The sequence below is a fragment of the Heterocephalus glaber genome, unplaced genomic scaffold (assembly GCF_053883595.1).
Source record: "Heterocephalus glaber isolate CG9 unplaced genomic scaffold, H.glaber_assembly_v1.0 deba00001444, whole genome shotgun sequence".
NCBI lineage: Eukaryota > Metazoa > Chordata > Mammalia > Rodentia > Bathyergidae > Heterocephalus > Heterocephalus glaber.
The window spans coordinates 29,661,986-29,689,153 of NW_028258297.1; the positions used below are offsets into that span (position 1 = coordinate 29,661,986).

A 27,168-nucleotide genomic window follows, 5' to 3' on the forward strand; every position below is an offset into this window, starting at 1 on the left:
CCAGAGTCTGCTCAGGCCTGGATCTTGGGCTTCCCAGCCCCGAGAACTGTGAGAAAAGGGTTCTATGGTTGGTAAGTCACCCACCCAGGGCTGCTTTGTCATCATAGCCTGAGCAGATGAAGACACTTTCTAGATGCTGAGGGTTCGAGGTGAGACAAAACAGGCCCATACCTGTGTCTCATTTAGACAGAAAATAAACACAGTGAGCAAGTGGATGATATCCTAGATTAGACTAGATCCTGGGAGAGAGAGAAAGCAGAGAAGGGTCAGGGAGTGCCAGGACTTGGGGGATTAAATTCTGGATAGGGAGGTCAGGAAAGGCCTGCGTGCTTGACGTTCCAGAGCTGGACATCTGTAAAGCAAACACGGAAGCGTCTCCGGGTCCCCGTCTTAGTCAGGATGTTTACTTGGGCACATTTTATTTGGGGCTGGAAACTTCCACTGCATGGTGCCTCATGCACCTTGCAAGTCGCAGCTGGAAGCTGGCTGGGCTCACGATGACTCAGGGGCCCAGGCCTCGCCCTTGAGGCTCAGAACACAGAGCAGGCGTCACCGAGTTAATTCTGCACAGGTCAGGACTCTTGGGTCCAGCCCGGTTTACATTAGGAGCCTGCAGAAGAAAGCAGCAGGTGCCCCCAGGGCAGGCTCCACTCACTGTGTCTGTCCCCGGTGCACTTGGGGTGGGAGCCTCCTTGGGCCCTGAGGTGGGGTGAGGAGCAGTGCCGGTGGAGCAAGGCCGAGCTGAGGCATGGGTGGGTGTGCAATGCGGCCCCGGCCCCCAGGTCTGCAGCCCAGGGCTCCAGCTGCTGTATTTTCACTGCTGGGGAACTTCTTCCATTAAACAAAATCAAGCTGGGGTCTGCCTGGGCAGCAGCTGCTCTGTCCTCTCCGCAGCTGTCGCCTGCCTACGCCGGGAGGACCTGTGGCTTGTGTGGGAATTACAACGGCAACAAGGGCGACGACTTCCTCACCCCCTCGGGGCTGGCGGAGCTGCTGGTGGCAGACTTCGGGAACGCCTGGAAGCTGCACTGGGACTGCAGGGACCTGCAGAGGCAGCCCAGTGACCCCTGCTCCCTCAACCCGCGGCTGGGTGTGTGCCCTGCAGCCCAGCTCCCCGCCCAGCAGCAGGTCCGGTGCCTGCAGCCGGTCATTCAGGCTCCCAGTGTGAGGAAGCAAAGGACAGTATGGGGCAGCTCCCTCCCTGAGTCCCCGAGTCCACAGCAGCAGGGTGGCCCCGTGCAAGTTTATCTTCCGCAGCGTTTCAGCCCTGCCTCAGTGTCCTGGCCTACCCAGGCCGCCCCTGGCCGCTTTGACCCCTCTGTCCATGGTCCTTCTTCAGGGACGCAGTTTACTATGCATCTGAGCCACATGTATTTAGGGAAAGAAATGGGCTGCTGAAGATAAGTGATGACCCCCAGAGCCAAGAGCTGCTTTTTGGCCCACAGTGAACACGGGGGTCAGACACAGTGGGAGCTGTTGCTTCTCCTAGACCCGGGTGTCAGCGGCCCCTGTGGTTGTTCCTGTCCATCCTGACATGCTCCCCTCTCTCCCACAGCCGGGTTCGCAGAGGAGGCCTGCGCACTGCTGACGTCTTCCAAGTTTGAGGCCTGCCACGGAGCCGTGAGCCCTCTGCCCTACCTGCAGAACTGCCGCTATGACGTCTGCTCCTGCTCCGACGGCCAGGACTGCCTGTGCAGCGCCGTGGCCAGCTACGCTGCAGCCTGCGCCGGGCGGGGCGTGCACATCGGGTGGCGGGAGCCCGGCTTCTGTGGTGGGTGTCCCCTCCCCTCCTCCCTCCGCCTGCCACCCCACGTGCTGGCCCGCCCTGCCCATCCATGTCCCTTCCCGAGTGCTGTCTTTGCGTAGTTCTGTTTGGGATGTTTTGATAAGCTCTGGCGGAGGTAGCTGCAGGTCCATCTCCCAGCAAGGCCTGGGGCGGGGAGTTGGCTCTTCCCTAGGCTCTGGCAGGTCCCAGACCTGTACATGTCCCGTGTCTGCTCCCACCTTGTGTCCCGCATGTGTGAGACTGTGGGTGCCCATGTGTGTGAAAGGCTGGAACTTCAGCCTGGCCTCTTTAGACTCCAGGTTAAAGTCCTGCAAAGCGGAGGAGTCGATCTACACCCGCCTGCTCTGATAGATTCCCGGCACCAGGCTTGGCCTCGGTTCCTTCGAGTGGTCCCTTGGGTGGCCAGAATGTGCTCGCTCTTTTGTTGTTGTTATGGCTCTGAGGACACTCGCTGAGGCCCAGTGTGGTCAGGCTGAGCGAGGATGTGCAGCTGGGACCTTCCCTTCCAAGGCAGGAGGTGGGGTCTCACTGAGGTCAGGGATTCAGGGTCGAGGGCCGGCCCAGCTGAGGATGCTTTCTGGAGCCGGTGCCCTTGAACTCGGTTTTAAAAAGGCACTGTCTTGGCAGAAGATATTTGGTTGGATAGGAGGGCTGGGACTTGAAAGCGAGGTGGACATTCCAGAGGGATGAGGGTTGGTGGATATTCTGATTTTTAAGGAAAAGTGTTTGCAGACTAAAATGTATTTGGTCTTGGCAGAAGCAGGAAAATAGGAGCTGGGAGAGGCTGTGAAGGAACCGACATATTTGAAGAGAGGTTTAGGTGGGAGGACTCTAGAAGTGTCAACATTTTGGGTTGGATGAGCCAACTCAACACTGGAGTTTAAGCGATTTCCTTAAGGAAAAGGGGCAGAGACAGAGGCAGGGACAACAGAGGACAAGTCTGTGGCCACACGTGCTGTGCCTGCTGCTCCTGTCCAGCCTTGGGATGTCCCGAGTTGTCACAGGCCGGCCACTGAGAAACTCCAGTGAAGGCCTTGCAGGCAGCTGGCTGCGGCTTCCAGCACCTCACTGTAGCCTCCTGCATTTCCGCTTCCCCATGGTCTGTGGTTTAGAAATGGGGAAAAGTAGCAGTGAGTCAGGGCTATTTATGGCATGCCTTGGTTGCCACCACCCTCACGGGTTATGTGCTGCGCTGTGCAAAGTGCCCAGAGGTTTCCTGAGCAGGGCATTGTCCCAGAGCACCCAGCCTCTGAAACTTCTCTGCTATCTCTTGGACGGGGGACTTCCCCTCCCTGGAGCAGAACTGGAAGTGGGCAGGGGTGGCAGACACAGGGATGAGATTTGGGGAGCGAATTTCCTGACTCCAGAGGTTTTGTGATCCGGCAGAAAGTCCTGGCTGATGGGAAGGAAGCTCCCCTGGAGAGGTTTAAGGGTTCATGTGGCAGATGTCTTAGGTTGTTCCTCTGAGCCCAAGCAAGGTGGGCTGAACTTCTGAAGTCTTCTCTCCTCCTTCCTTTCCTCACCCACAGTGGCACTTGGGTCACTGTCTCCTGGCCCTGGCCCTTATTTTCCCTTCCCGAGCCATGGGCAGAGCTCCCCGATCCCTGAATCTGTTAGACGAGGCCACACTGACTGGGCACGCTTGAGGAAAGATGTAGCCATGTGGTGACTTCGTGGATGCGGTGAGGGGTTCAGGAGGGGCACATGCCCTTCCTTCCTTGTAAAGTGGAGAGAAGGTCGATGGGTCCTTGAAGCCAAGGACCAAGTCTTAGCACCTCTGCATGCCTGAACCTCGAGCAGCCCCAGCACGGCATGGACACATAATAAATGCCTGTTAAACTGTTCTGCAGAGCGAGGTTGAAGGAGAAATTTAGTGTCGCTTCAAGCCAGTGCTAGGGAAACAGCTGTCAGCCGTAGCTGCTCTTTAGTGGGTGACTCCCACCCTGGTCACCGCACACTGATGAGCTCAAAGCGGCATCGTGGTTGGCACACCCCGTCTTACCCCGTGCATCCAGTGGCCCGAACCCTCCCTCTTTGAGGAAAGCCAGTGTCTCCTATGGTTCTGGAGCCTTTCCCTTCCCAGCTGCCCTCAAGCGCCAAGTCCAGGCTGACCTTAGGAATGAGAGGCGCAGGGCTGAATTCTGTAGCGTCTGTGAGGTTCTCTGCTACAGTCTCCACTGCAGACACGGATTCTGATAGAGCAGGACGCTCACGGTCCCTGGAGGAGCCCAGAGTCAGGCTTGGTTTCTCAGCAGTGGATCTGAGACTAGAAAGCGCTTTGGAAGGGCAGAGCACACCCCAGCTCCCCTGCCTTCCATACCCCCCAGTAGAGAAAGTCACAGGCCCATTCTCTGAGCTGCTTTAGCTGCTGTCCCTTTCCTCCTGGCTTTGGTGTCCTGCAGCGATCTGCATTCCCACCTGGAAGGACAGGGCCATGAGGGTGGAGGGCAGATGGGGCTGGGGAGGGTGTGTATGTCACTGCTGTTAGGGATGCTTGTGTCCTCAAACGGAACATTTCCTTTAAAAAATTTTACAAGACCAGTTTATTTAAAATTTGGACATGTACACACTTTGGGAGATATGGTGCATGAAGTTTTACCTGTTGTTTTTAAAGTTCAGTTTGAATAACTTTTAAGACCCTTTCCTATAAGGAGCAGCGAAAGTCTGAGAGTCACACGGAGGGGAGCACTGGGGCCATAGCTCAGTGCCAGCATGAGACCCTGGTGTGATCCCTAGCACGGAGATAGACAGACAGATGTACAGATAGATGGGCAGATAAATGGGCAGGTAGACAGACAGATAGGTAGATAGATGGGCAGAGAGATAAAAATGGTTATTATTCGATTGGGCTGTGCTGCTGCCTGACCCATCAGAGTATTTCTGTTTTAGACCGCAACGATTAAGAACCTGATCTTTAGGGCTTCAGAGAGCTGGGTTTGAATTTTGCTCCTGCTTCTCCGAGAGGCATGACCCTGCTGATTCCCTCAGCTCATATTTTGGTTTTCTTACCCACAGAAAGGGCATGATGAAAGCTGACTAACCGAGTGAGGCATATGTCCTCTGTGCGTGTGGGGCACACAGTAGGTGCTCAAAAATGGGAGCTGTCATTGTCATGGTTGTCATGGAGAAGCTCTCAGCATCACTCTGAATCATCAGAGGCACCAGGATTTCCACTATGCCCTAGGCTTGGGGAAATCGGAGGTGCTTACAACGCCTTCCGGCTTGTTAGAGAGGAGATACGGAGTATCTGTAGTTATGCCGTATGTTTTTGCGCCCGATGTCCCTCAGAGCTGCTGCTGACGCCTCCTCTCCCCTCCAGCCCTGAGCTGCCCGCAGGGCCAGGTGTACCTGCAGTGTGGGGCCCCCTGCAACCTGACCTGCCGCTCCCTCTCCTACCCGGAGGAGGAGTGCACCAAGGTCTGCATGGAGGGCTGCTTCTGCCCCCCGGGGCTCTTCCAGGACGAGAGGGGGGACTGCGTGCCCAAGGCCCAGTGCCCCTGCTACCACGATGGTGAGATCTTCCAGCCCGCAGACATCTTCTCGGACCATCACACCACATGGTGAGTGCAGGCTGAGGGACTGCAAACGGCAGAGCATGATGGGAAATGGCTTTCACTGTGTGGATGGGTGAACCGAGGCCCGGGAAGGCAGTGACCTGGCCACCCTGGTACAGTGTGTCAGAAGCATGGCCGAGAAGGCACCCTGGTCTCTGACTTCCTTCCTGGGCAGGGACTAGCTCTCCAGGCTGGCAGTGAGGGTGCTTGACTGTTCTTGCCAGCTGTCATGTTCTGGGCCCTGTTTCCCTGCTCCAGGCCTCAGTTTCCCTTTCTAGAATAGGAAGTAGGAGCACTCCCAGGGGCCTCTCTGCCAGCCTCCTTCCAGTGTCCTCAGGCTGAAGCATTTGAGCAGCTGCCCTGCCCCAAGGCCCGTGCTCTGAGACGGGTTTCAGGTGCTCTAAAACACCTGGGCCTGGGCACTCCGAGGAAAGGAGGTTTATTTGGGCTCACAGCTCTGGAGGCTGATGGGCCTGGGGTTGGGCAGCTGCACCTGAGAGCAGGGCGTGCAAGGCAGTGAGTATGTGCTGGGCCCTTGCAAACCACCCATGCTCTGGAAAGGGAGCCCAGTCTGCCGAGACCTAAGTCCTTCCGGTGACAGTCACTAACTCTTCCTGGAGACCTCCCGCCCTCCCACTAGGTCGCAGGTCTTCAGGGCCCTCCACCTCGCTAGTCTGTTTCTTCCAAGTTTCTTGTAGCACATGAGCCTCGGGGGCCACAGACCATCCCAAGCAGTGATTGCAAAGCATACCCACGAGAGCGGTGAGGATGGCCAGGAGGCCAGAGAGGACAGGGAGCCTGGAACTTGGTCATTTCCCAGGACCAGAGGAGGAAGGGGTGTGGGCGAGGGCCGCAGAAAGGGCAGAAGCAGGATGGTGCCCTCCTGTGGTGATCAGGGGAAGAAGGAAGCGCGGTTGGTATTCGTGAGGCTGGGGTGTGGACCCAGCAAGGTTACTGAACCACAGAGGCGCAGCGCCTGTGTAAGATTGGGCAGCCTTTGTATGTAGACCGCAGTCCTCCATCTCTGGGATACTGACATGCCTAACGCCATGTGGGTAAAGTATAAGTAATGGTCACAGTGCATCGCCTGGGAGACAGTTGCAAGGGGAGATGCATGTGTGCAGGGCAGATGCAGTTTTGTGAATACTTCTGACCTGGGGTTATTGAATGTGCAGAAGCCACAGCTGGCCAGGGCTGACAGCCATCGAGTCCGATGTTGGCCCGATTGATTTTTCCGCACCCTCGTTGGGCTCTAGCTTCCGGGGTGCTTCCCTCTGGGACCTTAATGCAGCAGCAGCAGCATGGCCAAGCAGAGCTTGCCTTGTTAGTGAAGAGTTTGAGGCAGAGAGGGGATCACTTTCCTGCGTCATCCAGCAAGTGAATAGAACCGGGGCTTGTGCGCGCTGCACACTGTGCCGAGAGCAGACTGGTGAGCTCCTAGAGCAATGGGTCATGGTGGTCCCCATTTTCAGGAGGAGGAAAGAAGTCAGGAAGTGGGGGTGACGTGGGGACAGCAGCTGCCAGCAGCTGTTTCTGCATAGCAGAGACGGTGGCAGGACACATGCAGCAGCCCCTGGGTGAGCAGGCTCTGTCCTCTTCTGTAGCAGGCTGATCCTAGCAACCTCCCTCAATCTCCGCTGCACTTGGGAACTGGATCTCATGGAGAGTGTGTGCCACTGACATGCCTGTGGCTGTTTACTTTCGTCCCTGAGCCCCTCACTGAAGGGTGAGCCTTGCTGGAGGCAGTGCTGGCGATGTTCGGGGAGAGGTGGCAGGAGGGTGCACACAGGTAGCCCAGATCCTTCTGGCCACGCCTGTGCTCACCCTTGAAGTCGTCACCGGAGGAGGGGGCAGCTCCGGCCGAAAGCAGGCCTGGGGCCAGGAGCTGGCTGGAGTCCCAGGGTCCTGTAGGACAGCTGCTGTTAACAACCTCTGACTGATTTAAAGTAGCTAGGAGAGAGAACTTTGAGAGCTGTCTGAGGTGGTGGATATGCCTGTCACACTGCACTTGGCAGTGTGTGTCCGAATCCCACACGGTAGCTCCGGAAGGTGTGCAATCTTGTGTGTCAGTGAAAAATAAAAGAATATTGAGAACTTTATGCAAAGCCTTACGCTGCATGCTAGGGACTTAGTGGTGAACAAGAGCAGCCGTGGCTTCTACCCTAGTGGATCTTACCTCCAGTGAGAGGCAGATGCTAGCCAGCTACAAGGGTGGTCACAGCTCCAGGAAGAAAATAGCTGCTCTGTGACAGCTTGGGGTGGGGTGGGGCAAAGAAGACCACTCATGCATGTGCTGGGGAGAAGCCATGGCCTGGGTTAGGTCAGAGTAAAGTGCAGAAGCTTGTGCCAAGCAGAGCAGGGCCCCCAAGACTCAAAGGCAGCTGGGGGCTGGAGAAGGGAGAGGGAGGGCGATGTCAGATCACAGGGAGATCTGATCTCTACCTGAAGACTGTTGTGGGGAAAGCTGTGGAGTGTTTCAGTCAGGGATGTGACCAATCCAATTTAGATTTTGTGAAGACACGTGCTTTCCAGGAGGGGCATTTTAGAGAAGGCCAAGCTTAGGCCCAGGAGCATCAGCTAGGAGACTTCTGCACTGTCTAGAAGGAGGTGCTGGCAGCCGTGGGTGGAGATGTGGACCGGAGCACGCAAAGCCCAAGGGTTTGGTGGGGGATCCGGCACAGAAGGCGAGGGACAGGGTGGTGTCAGGGGGGAACCTGGGTTTCTGATTGTAGAATGAGACCAGGCGGATGGGGTGCAGTCCACGAAGCAGCTCTAGGAGGGCCTGGTGCTGGTGGAGGACCAGGGCTGGGACACTCTGAGTCTGAGGTGTCTTTGAGGCCCCGGAGGAAGCTGCTCTGGAGGCATCTGTAGGTGTGGGCCGGGGCCGGAGGAGAGGGGCAGCTGCTGCTGTGAATGTGCATCACCTCTGTCCCTGCAGCTAGGATGGAGCCAGGGGACACCGGCCCTGAAAGGCCAGGCAGGGTGGGGTAAGAAAGAGCAACCAGGGAAGTAGCAGGAAACTGGGAAGGGAGGTTTCTGTCTTCTAAAACAGCAGAGTAGTCAACAGTGATGAATAATGGTAAAGGGGGTCAAGGAAGAAAAGAATAGAAAAATGGTTCAATGGGATTTAATGACATGGGGCCACTGGTGGTCCTGGGAAGCTGCCCTCCGGACAGAGGGGTCTGGGAGCCTGGTTGGAGGGAGAGAGTGGGAGACAGGGACACAGGACAGCACAGCCAACGGCTCTCTGTTCCCCTCTGCAGCTACTGCGAGGACGGCTTCATGCACTGCACGGAGAGCGGAGGCCCCAGGACTCAGCCGGGCTGGGCCCTGAGCAGCCCCCTCCGTCACCATCACCGCGGTGAATACTGTGCCCAGAGCCCTTCCCCTCCCCTCCCCTCCTCTTCCCTCCAGGCTCCTCCAGCACGGAGCAGAAGAGGGAGTGCCCATGTGTTCAGGGACAGGTCTGGCTTTGCCCGGGAGTGCCCCGATTTCTGGGTCTGTGTGGGTAATTTTCAGGGCGAGGCATGTCTTTGTGTGGTAAATCCAGGTGATTGAGGCAAGAGGGATTTTATTTTGTGGAAGGGAAAAGACCAACTTATCCACGAGGTGGATTCAGTGAGACCTCCGTTTGCTCTCGGTGACCTTAGTCCAGGGGACAGCGGGAGTGAGACGGTCACCACGATGACAATTCCTGTTTCTCGGTGGCCTCTTGTTTCCTGTGGACATGTGCACAAGGACACCTCTTCGAAAGCTTCTCAGACCGGTTTGAAAGAAGGGTCAGGGCCAGTTTCTCCCAGGGAAGGTCCTAGTAGTTGCTGTGCCATAGGACAGGAGTGGAGGAGCGGGCTGGCCTTGGGTTGGCTAGCCCTGTCTCCCACAGGGCTGCTCCGCCTCCGGCAGGCTCGCCCTTGCTCGGAGAGGAGCCTCGCAGCAGGAGGGCTGTAGCGGGCTGTCTGAGTCCTCTGCCTCTGCCCGTTCCCAGGCTCCTCTGTCCAGATGGCCGGGCTCTGAGCCATGGGTCCCAGCTGCCCCGGGTGAGGGTTGGGTCTGGCTTCCTGCGGACCCACTGGGGAGTGGCTCTAGAGCTGGCAAGATCCCCAGCTAAGGTGGCTCAGAAGGTGCAATCAGCATGGTGGCCTTAAGGCACGCAGTCCCCTTCCCCATCCTTCACTCTCACGATGTCCCCAACTGTCGCCCCGCCACACCCTTCCCCTGACTTGCCCTGATGGACCCTTGGCAAAGCCTTTGAGCCTGGGAACTGGGAGGTATCTTCTCTGCAAACCCAGGAAACTCCTGGAATTCTGTGCAGATGGGGAAAAGCCATTTATTTTTTTGGAGTTTCCATATAAAATGAGGCTGGAAATTCCGGCTTTCTTGCCTAGAGGACATGATGAGTGATATAGATGCAGTTAAGTGCACCGTACATAAAAGAAAGGCGTTGTGTCGGCTGTGCACTCTCCTCGTTATCTGGCCAGCTTTGAGATCTATGAACCACCAGGAAAAGGCACTGTAAAGGACACGGGAAAGAACTCCCTGCTCTCATGGAGCCATGCTGTAGTGGGTAGCGTGGGGGGCAGTGGCCCGCAAGCGATCGAGGCGTGTAGTGTGACAGGTGGTGAGAAGAGCACGCGCAGTGTGGAAGGTGGAAGGGCAGGGGGACTAGGGGTCCGGGGCTGAGGACGGACAGGGAGCAGCCGGCAGAGGCTGACCCCTGAGCACTTAGTCTTTGCAGCCCCAGGGCCTCTCTTCCTCATAAGTTGTAGTCCTTTGAGGGATGCTTTCCTTGGGTTCTGCCAAGGCTCCTTTTCAGCCCCGAACCCAGGTCTCTTACAGGCTGGTCTGGAAGCTTCTGCAGGGCAGCCTGGCTCATTGCACCCTGCTGCAGTGGGGCACAGGGTGAGAATTCAGCCATTGGAGGGACATGGACTCAGCACAGCTCAGAGGGCGAAGACCTGCTGCCCTGGTCCCTGGGGAGCTGGACGCACCCGCTCCCAGGGAGGCGTGCGGGAGGGGGACCCTGCACCCCTCACCCCTTTGGTTCCCTACCTCCCAGGCAAGAGGAGCCTGTTCTGTCGGCCGCCCATGGTCAAGTTCGTGTGTCCCGCTGACAACCCAAGGGCCGAAGGCATGGAGTGTGCCAAGACCTGCCAGAACTACGATCTGGAGTGCATGGGCACTGGCTGTGTCTCCGGCTGCCTCTGCCCCCCAGGCATGGTGAGCCAGCCCTGCCCAAGGGGTGGGTGCTTCCCTTCCCTTCCTTCCAGGGGCCGTGGACCCAGCGGAGGAAGAAATGAGAGTGGGGGGTGGGGCAGCTCCAAGTCAGGGAGGGGTCGGGAGGAAAAGTCTGGGTTCATCCTCACGGGAGCTGACAAAAATAGATCCAGGGCCAGGGATTTAGCTCAGTGGTTTCGTCGCCTGCTGTGCAAGCGCAAGGACCGGAGTTCAATCCCGGGTACCAAAACAACAACAACAACAACAACAAAAATATAAGATCTTGGCTCCCAGGAGAGCCATGGGAAGCACAGAAAGTATTTCTAGAAAATACTTATAGAAGTAAAAGCAGGCATTTTCACCAGGCTCTTCCCAAGCCTGGATTCCATGGCATGAAGATAGGACACACATTTACATATGATTTGCATACATGTGTGTAACTTTGCATTTCAAGAGAAGCCATTGAAGTCCCTCGGTGCCACTGTAGCTAGTAAGAATCAGTGCGTTGTGAGATCTTGGCCAGCCTTGTATGTCTTGTTTTGGGGCTGGGGCTGTGAACGTGCATGGAGTTCCTGTCACCCGAGGGGCCCGAGGAAGTCCCCTCGGGGGAACACAGGGCCTCCCCTCACCCTTGCCCTCTCGGAGTAGGCTCATTAACTCTTGTCCAGGAAGAGCATTTCAGGACACGTCAGTGAGAGGCACAGGGCACTGATTGGGTGGAAACAGAAAGTGAGGGAGCGGGCACTGTCTTCGGAAGAGGCTCAGAGGGGCTGTATCAGAGCCCAGGCCCAGCTTGGTGGACCCTGGTGGGCGGGCCTGGGTGCTCAGCTCCTCCTAGTCCGGAGCCCCTATGCCTCTCCTTGGCTCCAGGCGCAGTGTGGTTCCTGGGCGGTGACTGCTCTCGCTTGCCAGGTGGCAGCCTTGCTTTTGCCATGGGATGATTGCTTCCTCCTGGGGGAGATGGCCTCATCCTGGGGTGGCCTTGGAGGCCCTGCTTTCCAGGGGCCTGAGGGGATCACAGGTTTAGGACACCCCTAGGCACCCCTTCCCGCAACTGGATGACCCTGAAGACTGGAAGATGTCTGGACGGCCTGAAGCTGGGGCTGACCCCGACACCCGGGAGGTGTCCACAGGCCTGCATGCAGACCCAAGCAGAGAGTGACTGGGGCTGTAAGGTGCCAACGGGGACAGAAAGTGGGGCGGTGATGCCAAGCCTCACCCTGCTTTCCGTTTCCACTGGGCCCCTGCAGCTCCAGCCTGTGGGTCGTGGTTGCAGCCGCCCGAGTCCAGGCTCAGGCTGCTTTGCAGCGGCATGGGTCCTGTGTGGGTCTTTCGGAATTGCTGCTGCTGGCCATGGCCCAAGCATGCCCACGCCTCCTAAGCCTCCTCACATCTCATCTCAGGCCGGTTTTGTATGAGATATGTGACGGATATTATTGTCATCGCCCTGGAGAATGCAGCTTCTGGGCTTGATTCTTGCAATTCCCTGATTCTAATCCCCATACCCAAAGTGAGCAGTGAGGGTCAGGGCACTAGAGTCCAGATGGGAGGGGAGGGAAGCTCTCATTTGGCTGCAGGGAGGGGGAACTAACTACACTAAAGACTCAGCCTGAGGCTCCGGGAGCTTTGAGGCTTTGTCTGGCAAGTCCCTAGGAGGCGGGGCGTGGGTGTGGGTGCAGGCAGATACTCCGTTTTATTCTTTCTCTCCAAACACAGACACCAGCCTTCATCACCTCCCCGGGGTGTTCCCCTTAGGCTTGGGGGTTCTGGAACTGTCCTTTCGAATCAGGGAGCTGGACTGGCTGTGAGCACCCCAGGCTGCAGGGTATAGTTCTTGCCTTTGCAGAAGGGGGTGCTCATGGAGGATCTCTAATAAGGTCAGGGAAGCCAGGCCTGGGCGGGGCAGATATGGGACCAGGCAGGGGAAGGGTCCTGTTTGTCCTTTTATCCCCGGGCTCTTTTTTTTTTTTTTTGGTATTGGGGACCAAACTGGGATCCTGGAGCTTGCAAGGCAGGTGGCGGAACCACTGAGCTAAATCCCCGGCCCCCATCCCCAGGGGTCTCAGAGTTTCAAGAGGACACAGACCCTAGTTTCGGCTTTATACCTGGGGTGTCGACTCCCAGCATCCGAGGACGCACACAGGGAGAGGGACTTCTCGCAGGGAATTGCGTCAGTGCCAGGAATGCTTTCAAATGAGTTCTTTTTGTTATGGAGGAAGCAACCCAGACAGTTTTAAGTATTAACAACCACAATAATTGCATTATGACCTCAAATCCTGAGTGAAGAATGTGACCTCAGGCCCGGGGCGTGGACGTGGGTGAAGCACTGCTTTGGCCTTTGGCACCTCTGGCTGCATTCTGAGGGCAGAACTGTCCCAGAGGAGGGGCTTCCACCTGCACTTCAGGGGATCGCAAACAGGAAAGCTCAGCCTGCAAGAGAGTGGGTTCTTTTCACCTCTGCTTCACCAAGACTCCGACTCATGTGCAAACTGCTGAGGCCAGACTGGCAGAGCAGAGAAGCCCGTGTAATTTATTAAGTGTGTGCCGTGTGCTGGCTGTAGCAAGGGACACATGTTTCTGGCTGGAACACAGAGAAAGTGGAGCTGGAAGCACCTTATTTGGGCCCATTGGACAGTGCAGACTGAGAGCCTGGAGCTTCTCTGTCACCTGTGTGAGGTGGTGGGGTGTGGCATGCTGCCAAGGGTTTGGGGAGGGGCAGGAATCCTGTTCTGAGAACTTCCAAGAGGGAGAGAAGTTGCTTTCTCCTGGGGGCAGCTTCTGGAAAGCACCAAGACACCGGGGAGGACAGGGCTGGTGGCCTGCTCCGAGGGAAACTTGCCACCATCTGGCTCCCGCTCCTGTGCAAAGCTCAGCTGCATCCAAGCACACAGCTTGTGCTGTGCCCCCATGTTGGTTTGGGCCCAAAGAACAGGCATTGAAAGCACCTTTAACACCGGCAGGTGCTACAGAATCACAGCAATGCAAGATGGTTTTCATAAATAACCAAGCCCAGGTTTCGAGGCTGCATAGACCATCTCCTGCTGCTGTCCACAGGGGGGCTCCAAGTAGGGCCCCTTCTGCTTAGATTTCCAGCCCTGGAACAATGCTTTTGTAAATATAGCACAAGCAAACTATCAGAAGAGTAAAACGAAAGAATGTGACATACAGAATGTGAGCCCCTCCTGGTTCCAGTCACGTATCTAAGACTCAACTGTGCTCTGTCAGATGGCTGCACCTCCGTGTCAGCTCTTGCAGCACCCAGGTCGGCCTGGGCAGTGGCCTGGGCCAGTGACAGCCTTTCCTCATTCAAGGCCCAGAACATCTGCTTCAGAATCTTGGGGGGAGGAGGGAGACCTTTTCTTTCTGATTTGTCCCCACCTGGCACTGGCCCACCCTGCAAACTGCATTCGGTCTGCTCCTGTCAGTGGTGCCCACCTCCCTTGCTGGGAATAGGGGACAGGATGCTTTTATAGGAGGCAGCACCATGAAGAGTGGCCGGAGGAGGAGCCTCGGGGAACGACATGGTGTGGGAACAGCGAATCGCTTCAGGTCTGTGTCTCAATTTCTGCACCTGTCAAGTTGGATTAGAAGGGTCGGTAGATAACAGCGTGACAGTCACGCAGAAGGTGCTTCCTACGTGGTGGTTATTATCCACTGTCACCAGAAGTTCACAGAGGGAAAACCTCAACTCATATCAGGCACAGAGATGCTAGAGGAAATTAGCCGCCACACACTGAGAGTAAGTTTTCAGACCCCAGGATTCACCTTCAGAGACCTGTTGGGTCAATAAAGAGGGGATGGCACTGCAGGACAAGTCACTTTCTTTAGTTCAAAGATTCTGGCCTGAAGCATCCACGCCTTTGAATTAGCTCAGACCACTAGATGGCAGCAAAGCACAGCCCACTGCACAGCTGCAGATCTTTCTGGGGTCACCTTAGTGGCGGGGCTAGGAGGAAACTCAACACCGACGGATGCAACCCCTCTTCAGCACGGGGAGACTGAGGAGGGAAAAGAGAACAGCTAGCTCAAGTGCACACCGCACTCCTGACTCCCAGCCCAGCCGCCCTTCAGCCCCCTGGGTTTCCTCGGTCTGGGGCAGCCTTGGGGCGGTGGTTCCATTGGCTGGGCTCAGGGCCCCTGAGTGCCCTCACCTGTGGGTATTAAAATCTTACGAAACGTCACTTTTTTTGGTACCAGGGATCGAACTCGGATCCTTGCACTTGCGAGGCAGGCACCTGAATCACAGAGCATTTATCCCCGGCCCCAAACGTCACTTTTTAAGCCTGATTAGATATCTTATGCTAGAGTGTGGTTGATTTTCTGTAAGGATTTATAAAGTTTTGAGGCCTTTTGTTTGTTTTTGGTGGTTCTAGAGATTGAACCCAGACAGTGCTGGAGGCTTGATGGAGAAGGAGAACCACCAGGCCAGAAAAACAAAAACACCACAGAAAGAACCGAACCCGAGCCTGGTGCTCACATACGGGGTGGGGATGGGGCCATTTCAGAGCACAGTAGCAAGGTCAGATTTTGTCAACTTCCTACTCATTCCGGGAGCCGAGCAGACCTAGCAGCATGTTCTCAGTGACAGCCTCCCTTACTCAGAAAACCCTGAGTTGATTGGCAGTGGAGCGAGTGTTTCTGATGCTTTCTGTGAATCGTCAAAGGGTGTCTGTGAGTTTTCTCCTAGTGGCCCTCTGGTGTACCAGGGGAACCCACCCTAGGGTGGAGATGGCTGCCTTCACTGCAGACCCAAGGTCTCAGTGACTGGTCGAGGGATCCAGCCGGTTCTGGCCAGTTCTCACCTGGCTCCTGTCACCCTGGTCCTGGAGTCCTTCCAGCACACAGGCAATCTTGTTATTGATTGGCTCGTGCGAGGCAGGCAGCATCTTGCAGCAGCCCCTTCCTGTCCTTATGGCTGTGTCACCCTCCTCGATGGCTCTAATTTATGGATTAGTGCTCATTTACTAACAAGTCCAGTCTTAATGCTGCGACCCATTGGCCATGAGTGCCTTTACTGCGTGATGTAGGGTCAGGAGCAGAGGCTGTGGGGTGTAGCATCCCCTCCTGGCAGAGCTGGAATTTGAGTGTGTTCTGGGAGGAGGCTGGGCTTCTGGAGACCCCACGTGGGCTGGGAGACTCGCCCTGGCGAGGTGCATGGAACTTTCCGAGAGTGAGGGACTATCCCAGAGAGGGGCGCAGGCTGCAGCCTGCTGATCTCGGCCACTTGCAGGGAGAGGACAGCACGTGCCTGCTGGGCTGGGCTCGATGGACCAGGCTCAGTGTCACAGCACGCTGTGTCCCTCTGACCCCTGTCCGCCAACTGCAGGAGCGGTGGGAGCGTCGGGAGCTTCGGTCATTCTCATAGCAGCCGCTAGGTGGCAGGCCTCAGACTTTTGTCAGCTGAGGAAAGTGGGGATCTGGAAGTGAACCCTGAATGTGACAGAGATTTTGAAGGATCTGGAACAGAGGTGATTTCCAGCCTCTTCCTGTTCCTACCAAGCTTCCATCATCCCCACTGGGCTCCGAAGCTCACGGACTTCCCAGCCTGCCTCTCCTTGTCCTGGGGGATCGGGTCGCTCCGGGTTGGTGGAGGTGGTGTTAGTGGAGGATGTTACTCCCCATGCACAGGACCCTGTGGAGCTGGGCCTGCAGCCCAGGAGCCCGGCTCCTCGCCGGCGGTGACACTGAGGTGCCTGAACCTTCCTGGGGCTGAGCCGGCCACTTTTCCAGCTCCCATGCTCAGCCCGAGGGAGCGGACTCTGGGGGGCTGCTGGAGCTGAAGCAGAAGCCATCTCCAGGCCAGGGTCAGCGGGTTTTAGCTCCTTCTCACCCGGCCCAGTGGATGAGGGGTGTGGACGTCACCATTAGAAACCTAATGTGCTCTCACTGAAGGGTGCTTGCCAAAAACCAGAGAACCCAAAAAGAGACTGAAGCCTCCACGCTCCCCATCCCAGCCGGCCACCTGCAGGCAGCTTCTCTGTTTCCTTCTAGTCTTTTTCTGGGGACACGTGTATATTTAAAACTGCAACCATGTACATGTACAGTTTTCTTCCCTGTCTTGAAAGTGAGCTGTGGAAGTATTTCCCGTGGCACGCCGTCCTCCTAGTGGCTGTCCTCACAGCTCCACAGGCGCCAGCCCTGGGACTCCTGGATAATGTAATCATTTTCTGGTCACTGAACACTTGATTATTTCCATTGTTTGGCAGTGGTAAACAGTGCTCCCCTAAGCCAGTCCGTACTCCACTTCCTTTGCAGGCGTGCTTCATATGGACCCGCACACTTCCCCGGGGCCAGAGTGGGTTTCAGAAGTGTCTCTGCGCACCTGTCCCTGGCGGGGTCAGTGGACAGAGGCAGTGTAGACAGGGCCCTGCATGCCAAGCCCCAGCCAGGCGTGGCTCTTGTCCTAGCCCCGTGGCTGAGGGTGTCCCTGGCTCAGTCCTGCTTCCCGTGCTTCGTCCCAGCCCGGAGACGCCTCTCCAGTGGGGCCTTCAGGGCTTTGGTTCTTTCCCCTCAGGTCCGGCATGAAAACAGATGTGTGGCCCTGGAAAGGTGTCCCTGCTTCCACCAGGGCCGGGAGTTTGCCCCGGGAGAAACAGTGAAGATTGGCTGCAACACCTGGTGAGGCCTGGGCCCGGCTGGGCAGGGCGGGAGGAGGAGGAGGAGATGACGGCACCAGGCGACCCTGTTCTGGAGCCTGCATGCTCAGTTCTCTTCCCCGGGCCTCTGTTTCTCCATCTGTGCAATGGGAAACTTCAGCGTGGTCTGCATCATTCCAAATGGATGGTGTGTGAGGGATTAGTGTTTCTGTGCAGGGCCTTGGGGAGGAAGAGGACCCGGAACCCTGCATGTGTGGCCAGGTCAGGGACAGGTCAGGGACCCATCCCAGCAGGGTGCTCCCAGTGTGCTTGGCGTGGTGTGGTATGGAGGGGTGTGGCAAAGGGCTCTGGAGAGGCCATGCAACTGGGGCAGGGCCGCCTGGGGCCAGAGCTCCCTGCTGCTGACGCACGCGGGTGCTGAGATCAGCTCTGGCGCCAGTGTGGTGGGGATCGTGGCCGCCAGCGAATCGCCATAGACTTAAACACACAGCTCCAGCTTCATCACACAAACCCTCTGGGCACCAGTCCGCGGCTCATCACTGTTCACACTCAGAACCTCGCTGCTCTTCTGTCCTATTTTCTGTGTTACCCCAGAGGGATTTGTGCCAGCCTTGCAGAGCCCGTTTCCCAGTCCCAGGCTGACTTGTGGCTTCCAGGGTGAGGCTGGCTCCTGGCCGATCCACAGCAGGTGGCAGAGAGAAGGCCCAGGCCTGTCCTGGACAACTGCTTCCCTTCTTTGCCTCAGTTTCCCCCTTAGAACTGGAGGGCAGCAGCATGGCTTTCCTCTCTCCTGCTGGGTTCCTGAGGTGCCTGGCGGCCCAGTGGCACCTTGGAAGGTCCTGGATCCCTGCCCGGCCCTCTGGGGCCTGGGGTGCCTGATCAGCTCTTCTCACTCTCTCTCCCAGTGTCTGCGAGGGCCGGAAGTGGAACTGCACCGACCGTGTGTGTGACGCCACGTGCTCCACTCTTGGCATGGCCCACTACCTCACCTTTGATGGGCTCAAGTACATGTTCCCTGGGGAGTGCCAGTACATTCTGGTGCAGGTGAGCAGGGCTCCCAGGCTGGGCCTGTCCCTGGGGCACTGGAGCTGCCGACCGTGCCTGTGGGCTTCCAGGTCGGGTTCTGCCATAGGAAGAGCTCTGGGTCTGGTTTCACCGAGGAGTTTTCCAGGCCCTGGAAGATGTGCTCAAAGAGTAGGAGGTCGGAAACCCTGCGCGGCTGTGGTTTCCCTGCTGCCCGCCTGGAGACTGCGGAGAACGGGCCAGAGGCCCTCAGTTCACAGCAATGCCGAAGTGCACCCCTGCCTTTTGGCAGCCATGCCTCAGCCAGGAGGCAGAGCTTGGTGTGGAGCCGGGGGACTTAGGCCCCAGCCTCCCTCCTAGCATCTCTGCGGGGAGCAGCATGTGCAGCAGCCCACACCCTGGAGTTTTCGGCCGGCCCCGGGGCCCATCACCGTCTTCCCGTTTTCATTTCTAGCAGGGTGTGACTGAATGGGGAGGAGGAGAGGACAGGGTCTGGGGAAGCCCGTCTGCCCGACCCAGCAGGGTGGGGATTGCTCGGGAAACCCTGGCCAGCCAGTGGGGGGCGGCCCCGGCCTTCTGCCTCCCCTCCCCACCTTCGGGTTCCTGCGGATTCCTCCCGCTGGCTGACAGCAAGGGGGTAAGCGTGACCCAGGAGCCACTTCAGACAAGCGTGGTCTTGCTGTCTCCCGGGGTAGGGCAGGGTGGTGGGAGCCGGTGCACTGTGAGGGAAGGACCAGGTCTAGAGGAGCCTCGGCCCCAGGGCAGGAACTGGGGACCCCACACCCACTCAGCCGGCGGGGGCAGGTGTTCTGTGACACCGGTGAGCTGGCAGTGTGGGCCTCAAAAGCGTCCCCAGTTGTCCCCGGAAGCGGCTCTCCGTGACCTGGCTCCCTGCCTCAGCGGGAGACACAGCCACCAAATCACTTCAGATCTGAGCTCTGCAGACCAGGCTTTCAGGCGGGAGAAGCCTGAGCTCCGCTGGCCCCTTGCTCTTCCTCTTCCCCTGCCCGGGAACTTCCCCATGCCTGCTTCCACGAGTCCCCAGTCAAATCGTGGCCTCTGGGGGTTGCTGGCTGTCCTTCCCCACAGCCGGTCCTCGTCCTTTTCTGGTGCTTTGTCCTGGGCCCCTCCCGAGTCCGCTTCCTTTTCAGGAATCTTCTGGCTGAGCTCTTTCCCATTCCACTGGGGCGGGAACAGGACAGCTCGGGCCCCCTTGTTCCTGTGACCTCCACAGCCCACTGCCTCAACACAGACTTACCTAACCGAACAAGCCTGCGGGGGTGATGATCCTCATCTTAAAGAGGGGCAGATTGTGCATGTGTGCATGTATGATGTGAGTGTGCACATACAGTTACATGTATCCGTGTAGGTGTAGCATATGTGCATGTGACGTGTGCAAGTGTAAGTGTATGATGGATCCTGTGTGGAAATGATGTGTGTGGCTGTCTCAGTTCCATCTCGTTGCTGGACACAGTACTGGACACCCACAGGCTAAAGGAGAGAGGATTATTTGGCTCACAGTTTGTAGAGGTTCAGTCCATAGTCAGCTGGCAGAGCAGAAACAGCTCTGGGTAGGGCAACAACAATGGGCAGGAAGCAGAGAGGGATGAAGAGTGGGAGAGGGGTTTGTGGACCCTTCCAGGCCACGCCCAGAGACCCATCCCTTTCTGTCAGGCATCACCTCCCAACCTCACCCCTGCTGTAATCCCGCCAGTGCTGAGCACTACGCCTACAATCCAGTCCCTCCCCAAAGCCCCACCTCTGAGCACATGAGGCTTGGGGGACACTAGATATAAGCCCTAATGATGTACGTGCATAAGTGTGCATGGGTGTGTGGGTGTGTGCCTGCGTGTGCGAGAGGGAAGCGATTTCTTCACATTACCAGGAGTCATCCAGGGCTTTGGGTCGGTGGTCTCTCCTCTTGCTCTGCGGCAGTGGCCCCCACGGGGAGCTACTCACCAGGCATGTGTCTTTTTGCCTAATTGTCTAGAGCCCTGTGCAGCAGGGGCCCTCATGCCTTCTCTGCACCTAGGCGCTGCGGTGCCCAGGCCCGGACCCTGTCACAGCCGCTCTGGTTACGCTCAGGAGCCAGCCACCGTCCGGGAGGCTCCACAGATGTTAGAGCTGCCCCTGGGCTGGGTCACAGGTCGGGGCGAGGGCACCTCCCCTACACCTGGGCACGCGGCCCGTCCATCGCGGCTGAGCGCTGGGGGAGTTCGGCCGGGGCCGCCCTGTACACACGTGGGGACACAGTCACGTGCACACCGGTGGGCGTGACAGTGTTCAGGACGAGGTGCCGTCTTTTGGTGAGGGAGGGAGGGTGGCAGGGATAATGCGCCTCTCTCCACGCCTCTCCCCAGGACCACTGCAGCGGGAACCCCGGGACCTTCCGGATCCTGGTGGGGAACGAGGGGTGCGGCTACCCCTCCGCGGAATGCAGGAAGCGCGTCACCATCCTGGCGGAAGGAGGCGAGGTCGAGCTGTTTGACGGGGAGGTGAGAGGCAGCTGGGCCCCCAGCCTCTCCGTGCTCTCACTGGAGCATTTGCTGAGTGGTTGTGAGCCCCGTAGAGCAGGGCTGCGGGCTGGCCACCTGGCCCTGGCGACTGCTCTGTGGGCAGAACAAGCAGCAGCCCACACGTTAGAGTGTGGATGCGCGTGAGAGGGCGTGACCGTGTGCGTGTAAGCGTGGGAGGGGGGGAACCCTCGTCCACGGGGCCTCAGTTGAACCCTGAAACTGCAGGTAGCGCCAAATCCTGCATACGCCATTGCTCCTATACACACACACCTACGACAAAGCTTAGTTTGTGGACCATTACTGTGTGAGTAATGCCAATAACTAGCAACAGATGGAACAATCGTTAACAACATACTGTGATAGAAGCTGTGGGGATATTTAGTATAACTTCTACTATATACATATTTTTGCAGTGCTGGGTATCGGACTGAGGGCCTTTGCACCGAGCCAAATCCCTAGGCCTTTTCTATTTTGAGACAGGGTCTTGCTAAGTTGCTCAGTTTCCCAGGCTGGGCTGGAACCTATGATCCTCCTGCCTCAGCCTCCCAGAGTGCTTGGGTTATAACATTTCTTGATGTAAAACTTTATATAATAAAACACATAAGTCACTTATTTATGAAAATTTCCATTTAATATTTTCAGACCTTAGTCTAACCATGGGTGACTGCAGAAAATGAAACTGCAGATAAGTGGGGACTGCTGTATAATTATATATATTTTAGTTTACTTTATGTTTTTCACTTCTCAGATGCATTTTATTTTTGGTGGTACCAGGGAGCGAAGGTAGAGCTAGACAAGTCCTCTACTATTGAGCTGCATCTCCATCCTTTCAGATAAATATTTTTAAGAGCTCAGAAGTGAGACAAGATTTCACCCCGTCTACTGAGAGCGTGAAAAGTGCTTCTCAGATGGATGCACAGGAAGCCTGGTCCCGGGGCTCCATCCTGAGATGGTGGCTCAGTGGTCTGCATGGGGCCCGGGGGTCTGGGTTTAGTGTGGCAGTTGCCCTGGGCACAGTTGTGGGTCAGCCGGTCTGGGCACATATGGTGTCAGGGAGACCTCAGATCTAGGGCCCAGTCTGTCCCAGAATCTCCATTTGTTCAGTGGCCTCAGCCCACATCCGCCATCCCGTAGACACAAACCACTGACACGGGAGGGGGGTCTCTCTGGCTGTCACGGACGAGAGCTGCTCGGCAACAAGGCTGGCTGTGGGTTGCACCTTTCAGCGGCCACCGCTGTGTAGACAGAAGGCAGTGGTGATGTGGAGGTGTGCTCACGTGTGAGGGGCTGACGGACGGCCTTGCTCACGGTGCTGCTGGGAGAGGCCTCTGCAGAGGCTGACGGCTCACACACTGCGGAGCACGGACGGGTCTGAGGGTTTGGCTCTGCCCTGCGGTTCAAGGCTTGGCTGGAGTGGGGAACCGGACTAGAGCTGAGCTGCACAGTGCCCTCTTCCTTTAGCTCCAACTCCTGATGACAGCTGCTAGGGAGAAGGAGGTGCTGGGACGAAGCAGAGTGAGTGTGGAGTGCTCATTGGGATAGGTTTTTAAATCTATGACCTAGAGGTTCTTAAAGCCATTGCCCCATTAAAAGCCTGCCTAGGACCACTGCAGTGAGTGAGCAAGGTTCAAAACAGCCCCAGTCCAGCTCCAAGGGAAGCCGAGGCAGGAGGATCACAGGTTTGAGTCCCGGTTGGGCAACTTAGGGAGACTCTGTCTCAAAATTGAAAAGAAAAAAAGAAAAGAATCAATAAAAAGAGAGGAGCTGGGGTGTAGCTCAGTGATAGAGCCCATGGGTTCCATCCCAGTACTGGAAAGAAAGCCCCTGCTTTCTGTGAAACGATGGCGATCAGCTGCTGGTTTTGTTGTGCTTTTAATGTAGTAATCATGATTCTGCTGCTACCTCTATTATTGCCCTTGGTTATGAGTTCCTGGAGAATGGTAAGTTGGAGGGACATGGAAATGCCCCGTGTGGTGCTGGCCTAGAGGTCGCAGCTCTGACTGCACATGGCAAGGGACAGGTAGGGTTCCAGGTGCTGCTGCCTCATGTGTGTGCGCGTGTGCACCAGAGATAGGTGGGTGTGGAGAGGGGTGATCTGGACCCTTCCCCGGTTCCCTGCCGTGTCTTCCCTCAGGTGAATGTGAAGAAGCCCATGAAGGATGAGACACACTTTGAGGTGGTGGAGTCGGGCCGGTTCGTCATCCTGCTGCTGGGCAGAGCCCTCTCTGTGGTCTGGGACCGACGCCTGGGCGTCTCCGTGGTGCTGAAGCGGACGCTCCAGGTCAGGGGCCCCCTGCTGTCGTGTCTGTGGCCTGTTTGGACCTTCACTGGCTGTCTTGGGGGAAGGTGGTCCTCCCACAATGAGCTATGGAGTTGGGTGTCCAGCTGGCCATGGCCGACCCAGGGCTGCTGCCCACAAGGAGGGCCAAGGCCCCCCGGACTGTCTCTGTTCCCCTTGCCTGGCACACAGTTTATCTGCACAAAGGAAGGGAGCAGGGGCTTAGGCAGCATCAGCTTTTCTTCAGGCAAACTACCACACACAGTTTGATGATGACCCTGTGAAGCGCTCTGGGGGCTGCCCGGCCATCGAGCCACAGGCCAGCACTTTTGACAGCCAGTGTGAGCTCGCAGGGAAAGGGGATCGCATTTTTCCCGGGTCCGACGGTTTGTCGAGACTTTGTTGGATTCTCTTGTGGTGTGCACGTGACAAGTGGCTCCACCAACTCCGGTCATGATTGGGCTTGGTGGGCTCCGTCTTCACAGCGGCTCTGAGGCCGCCATGCAGTGTTAGCTTGTACGGGTCCAGAGGCCTCGCGGTCCTTGCTTCCTGGGCCATCCATCCCGTTAATGAACCATGGACCCAGTCACCTAGGCAGTGATGCCCTCTGGGTTCCTGGCAGGTGTTGAGCCCTGAGCGCGTGCATGTGTGCTCCCAATGTGCCCATCCAGGAGCAAGTATGCGGCCTCTGTGGCAATTTTGATGGCATCCAGAACAATGACCTCACCAGCAGCAGCCTCCGAGTGGAGGAGAACGCTGTGGACTTTGGGAACTCTTGGAAAGTGAGCCCACAGTGTGCCGACACAAGCAGGGTGCGTGTGGCCCAGCGGATGGAGACCGGAGGCCGCCTCTGGAAGGTCCCCATTCCCTGGAGTTGGCAGCTGGGTGCTGGGAGACAGGAACTGCAGGTGGTGGCAGGCTGGGAACAGGCTCTCGTGTCCCCCTGGGTCCCCCCAGTTCGCTGCCTTGCTGGTGCAGCTGCGCACCCCCCCATCCCCAGGTGGTGCTGGACGTGTCCCCTGCCACCTGCCACGACAACGTCATGAAGCAGACAATGGTGGATTCCTCCTGCAGAGTCCTCACCAGCGACATTTTCCAGGACTGCAACAAGCTGGTGAGGGGAGGCAGGGTGGGCTGAAGGGTCAGCGGGGGCCACTGCAGCCTGGGGTTCTCAGGTGCACGGGAGCGACTAGGGTCCTGCGACAGTTCCCACCCAGAGGCTGCTGCAGTCCTTCCTGTGTCTGGGAAGCAGAGTCAGCGCCTTCTAGGGAGGCCGTGGCCGCAGATTCCTACTGCACAGGAAGTGGCATCTACCCACACCTCTCCTTCCCCCCAGTCTTAGAGTTTGTCGCGTTTTCTTGTCTCCAACACTAGCGACAAAGGGCTCCTCAGCCTGTTATTGCTGTGTCTCCATACCTAAGGCCCCGACCGTCCCTCATCGATGAACAGACACCAAAAACAATCCCCTTAGTGCCTCTTTCTTCTCACAGAAACTCTTTTCTGGCCTTAACGTCAGTGGATTTTAGGGTTCCACAGGACAGTGCAGATTCTCTGGCCTGGTGACATCGGAGTCGGGAGAAGGAAGGCAGGGACGGGAGCCGGGGAAACGGGGCCTCTGGGAGGTCGTGGAGTCTGTGCCTGCTGGGCGCGTGAATTGATTTGTCACAGCTGCCCTTGTGCAGTGCGTGTTTGGGGTAGGCGAGATGGAAACTGAACGTGCTTGCGTGGGTGGCACAGACTTGGGGTCTGAGCTAGGAGAGCCCACCAGGGTCCCCCCTCCCAGCACGCTTGCCCTGCGGCTCCCCTTGAGGCAACTTGAGTGGGTCTGGATGTGTCTCCCCTCGCTGTGCTACACCGAGGCAAAGAAAGAGGGACAGTTTTTGTGGCAACATGTACCATGGTGCTCATGCACAGGCGACGGTAGCGAGGTGGGAGATGGACACTGGGATGTCCTTCTGAGGCTCGCAGGCACGTCCTGGCCACAAAAGCCAGGGAACCTGGCTAGGGCAACATCTCTTGCTGCACTCTGGATAAGAAGCAGGCATCTTGCCCTTTTGCCCATTTCCTCTCGTGGGGACCATGGCTTCCACGTCTCCTGCCCTGAAGGCCCCCATCCTCTGTGACCCCAGAACACCCTGGCCCAGAACGAGAGCCACACTCTAGCTGCTGGCCCAAGACCCCAGTGACCTGAGGCGCCTTTGCAGGTGGACCCCGAGCCTTACCTGGACGTGTGCATTTACGACACCTGCTCCTGCGAGTCCATCGGGGACTGCACCTGCTTCTGCGACACCATCGCTGCCTACGCTCACGCGTGTGCCCAGCAGGGCCAGGTGGTGAGCTGGAGGACAGCCGCGCTGTGCCGTGAGTCCTGATGCTGGGGCCTCGACAGCTCCCCCACCTGTGCCTGTCTAGACCTGGAGGGCGTGGGGCGCAGGGCACGGTGTGAGGAGGGAAGGCTCTAGCGGGATGCCCGGGGCGGAGAGGACTAGGACACCGAATAAGGGTTCACACTGTGGGTGAGGAGGAACCTGGCTCAGGATGGCCCACAGGGACTTTGCTTCTGGAGAGTCCTGAAAGAAGAAAAGGGGTAACACTGAGGAGGTGCGGAAGGAAGCCCAAGTATGTCTCAGACATGACCATGTTTGCTGGTACAAGGGGCTATGCGCGCGTGGGTTTCTATGGAGTCTTGGTTTCTTGGGTGCACACAACTTACTGTTTTTATATAGGAAATGAATCTAGACCACCAGGTTCCCGCCTTGGGTGCTTGGCAAATCCAGAAGTCACGAGAGCCAGTGACTCGGGTGGCCCTTCGCTCCCCAGTAGGCTCACCCACCCACCCCCTCCCACGGTGGCCTGCTGCATTCTGAGTCACAGCCTTTTCTCCTCTCTGCACAGCCCAGAGCTGCGAGGAGAGGCATCTCCGGGACAGTGGGTACGAGTGTGAGTGGCGCTATAGCAGCTGCGTGCCCGCCTGTCCTGTCACGTGCCAGCACCCCGAGCCCCTGGCCTGTCCTGTGCGGTGTGTGGAGGGCTGCCAGGTGCAGTGCCCGCCAGGTGAGGCCTGTCCCTGGTGGCTCCTGCTCCCTCCTGGCCTTGCCCAGGAGTCCCCTGCCCCTAGCCCTCTGCCTCTGTGGGTCCCTTCACCGAAGCTGGCCCAGCCCCGAGTTTTGCCAGGTTGATTTCCTATCAGATGCTGCTGTGTGTGTGTGCAACCCAGGCTCCTGTACATGCTCAGCATACACGCAACCACCAAGCTATGCCCGTATCGCTCTCCACGCCATGCTTTTGGGTGCCTGTTTATGGGTTTATCACACAGAGCAGCACTTTCTGCAGTGGGGGAAAAGCTCTGATGAGTGCAGGGGTGGCTAGTGTACCTAGAGAGCTGAAGTTTTCATTGTGATTCTTGCTTAATTTGAACTTTAGTAGCCACATTTCGTTAACAGCTGTCATATTGGACAGCGAAACTTGAAAGTTGTTGAATCCACTCTTTGGAAGACTGATTTGTCTCAAAGCTTGGAGGAGGTGAGACAGGGTGAAGGAACCCCCTCCCCAGCTTGGCGGAGGGATAAATCAAGGCACAAAGGAGGAAAGATAATGAGGCGACCACGCAGGAGGTGGCAGAGCTGGCTTTGGGTGACAGGGAGCCTTCCTGGCGGGACAGCTGGGTGCTCTGTCCTAATGTGAAGTGCGCTGTGCAGGGAAAATCCTGGATGAGCTTCTACAGACCTGTGTCCACCCCCATGACTGCCCCGTGTGTGAGGTGGCTGGCCGGCGCCTGGCCCCGGGAAGGAAGATCACCTTGAACCCTGAGGACCCTGCACGCTGCCAGGCTTGGTGAGTGGCCCTGGCTGTCCGAAGCCAGGAGTGTGACCACATTCCCCAGGCCTGCTCAGAGGCCCGGGATGAAACCTCCAAGTTGGGTGAGTGGACACAGTGGGTTCACTTAGTTTGTTAATTAATCAGTTCAGTTTTTGCTCAGTGTGTTTCTAGTTTGCCTGTCTTTCTCTGAGAGCAAACTAGACTGCTTCCTCTCAAAATATTGAAATATTTTAAAAAAGGCTTTTATCTCTAAGAAGTTTTTAGCTTTTCTTGTGGAAGACAGGGTAGGTTTTCTGTCCCCCCTCCAACATGTAATAGTTTTGTGGGCTCTCCTGTAGTATTGTAATACAAGTCAGGTCAGGGGAATAAGCATTCCCATTTC

The 27,168-nt window shown here is 57.2% G+C and overlaps 1 protein-coding gene across 10 annotated transcripts in view; it reads left to right on the plus strand.

The window, feature by feature from the left end:
- Window positions 1-27,168, plus strand: part of Vwf (von Willebrand factor) — a 138,444-nt gene that overhangs the window by 37,065 nt on the left and 74,211 nt on the right. For 9 of the 10 annotated variants that reach the window (XM_087214185.1, XM_087214181.1, XM_087214180.1 and 6 more), the window contains 14 exons: window positions 895-1,090; window positions 1,556-1,771; window positions 5,106-5,346; window positions 8,604-8,701; window positions 10,397-10,557; window positions 17,069-17,172; window positions 18,056-18,194; window positions 20,534-20,668; window positions 22,824-22,970; window positions 23,639-23,779; window positions 23,968-24,081; window positions 25,172-25,328; window positions 25,863-26,021; window positions 26,666-26,801. In XM_087214185.1, the coding sequence (XP_087070311.1) occupies window positions 895-1,090; window positions 1,556-1,771; window positions 5,106-5,346; window positions 8,604-8,701; window positions 10,397-10,557; window positions 17,069-17,172; window positions 18,056-18,194; window positions 20,534-20,668; window positions 22,824-22,970; window positions 23,639-23,779; window positions 23,968-24,081; window positions 25,172-25,328; window positions 25,863-26,021; window positions 26,666-26,801 (2,144 nt within the window). The remainder of the gene's footprint in view (window positions 1-894; window positions 1,091-1,555; window positions 1,772-5,105; window positions 5,347-8,603; window positions 8,702-10,396; window positions 10,558-17,068; window positions 17,173-18,055; window positions 18,195-20,533; window positions 20,669-22,823; window positions 22,971-23,638; window positions 23,780-23,967; window positions 24,082-25,171; window positions 25,329-25,862; window positions 26,022-26,665; window positions 26,802-27,168) is intronic. The other variant, XM_087214183.1, reaches the window with a different exon arrangement.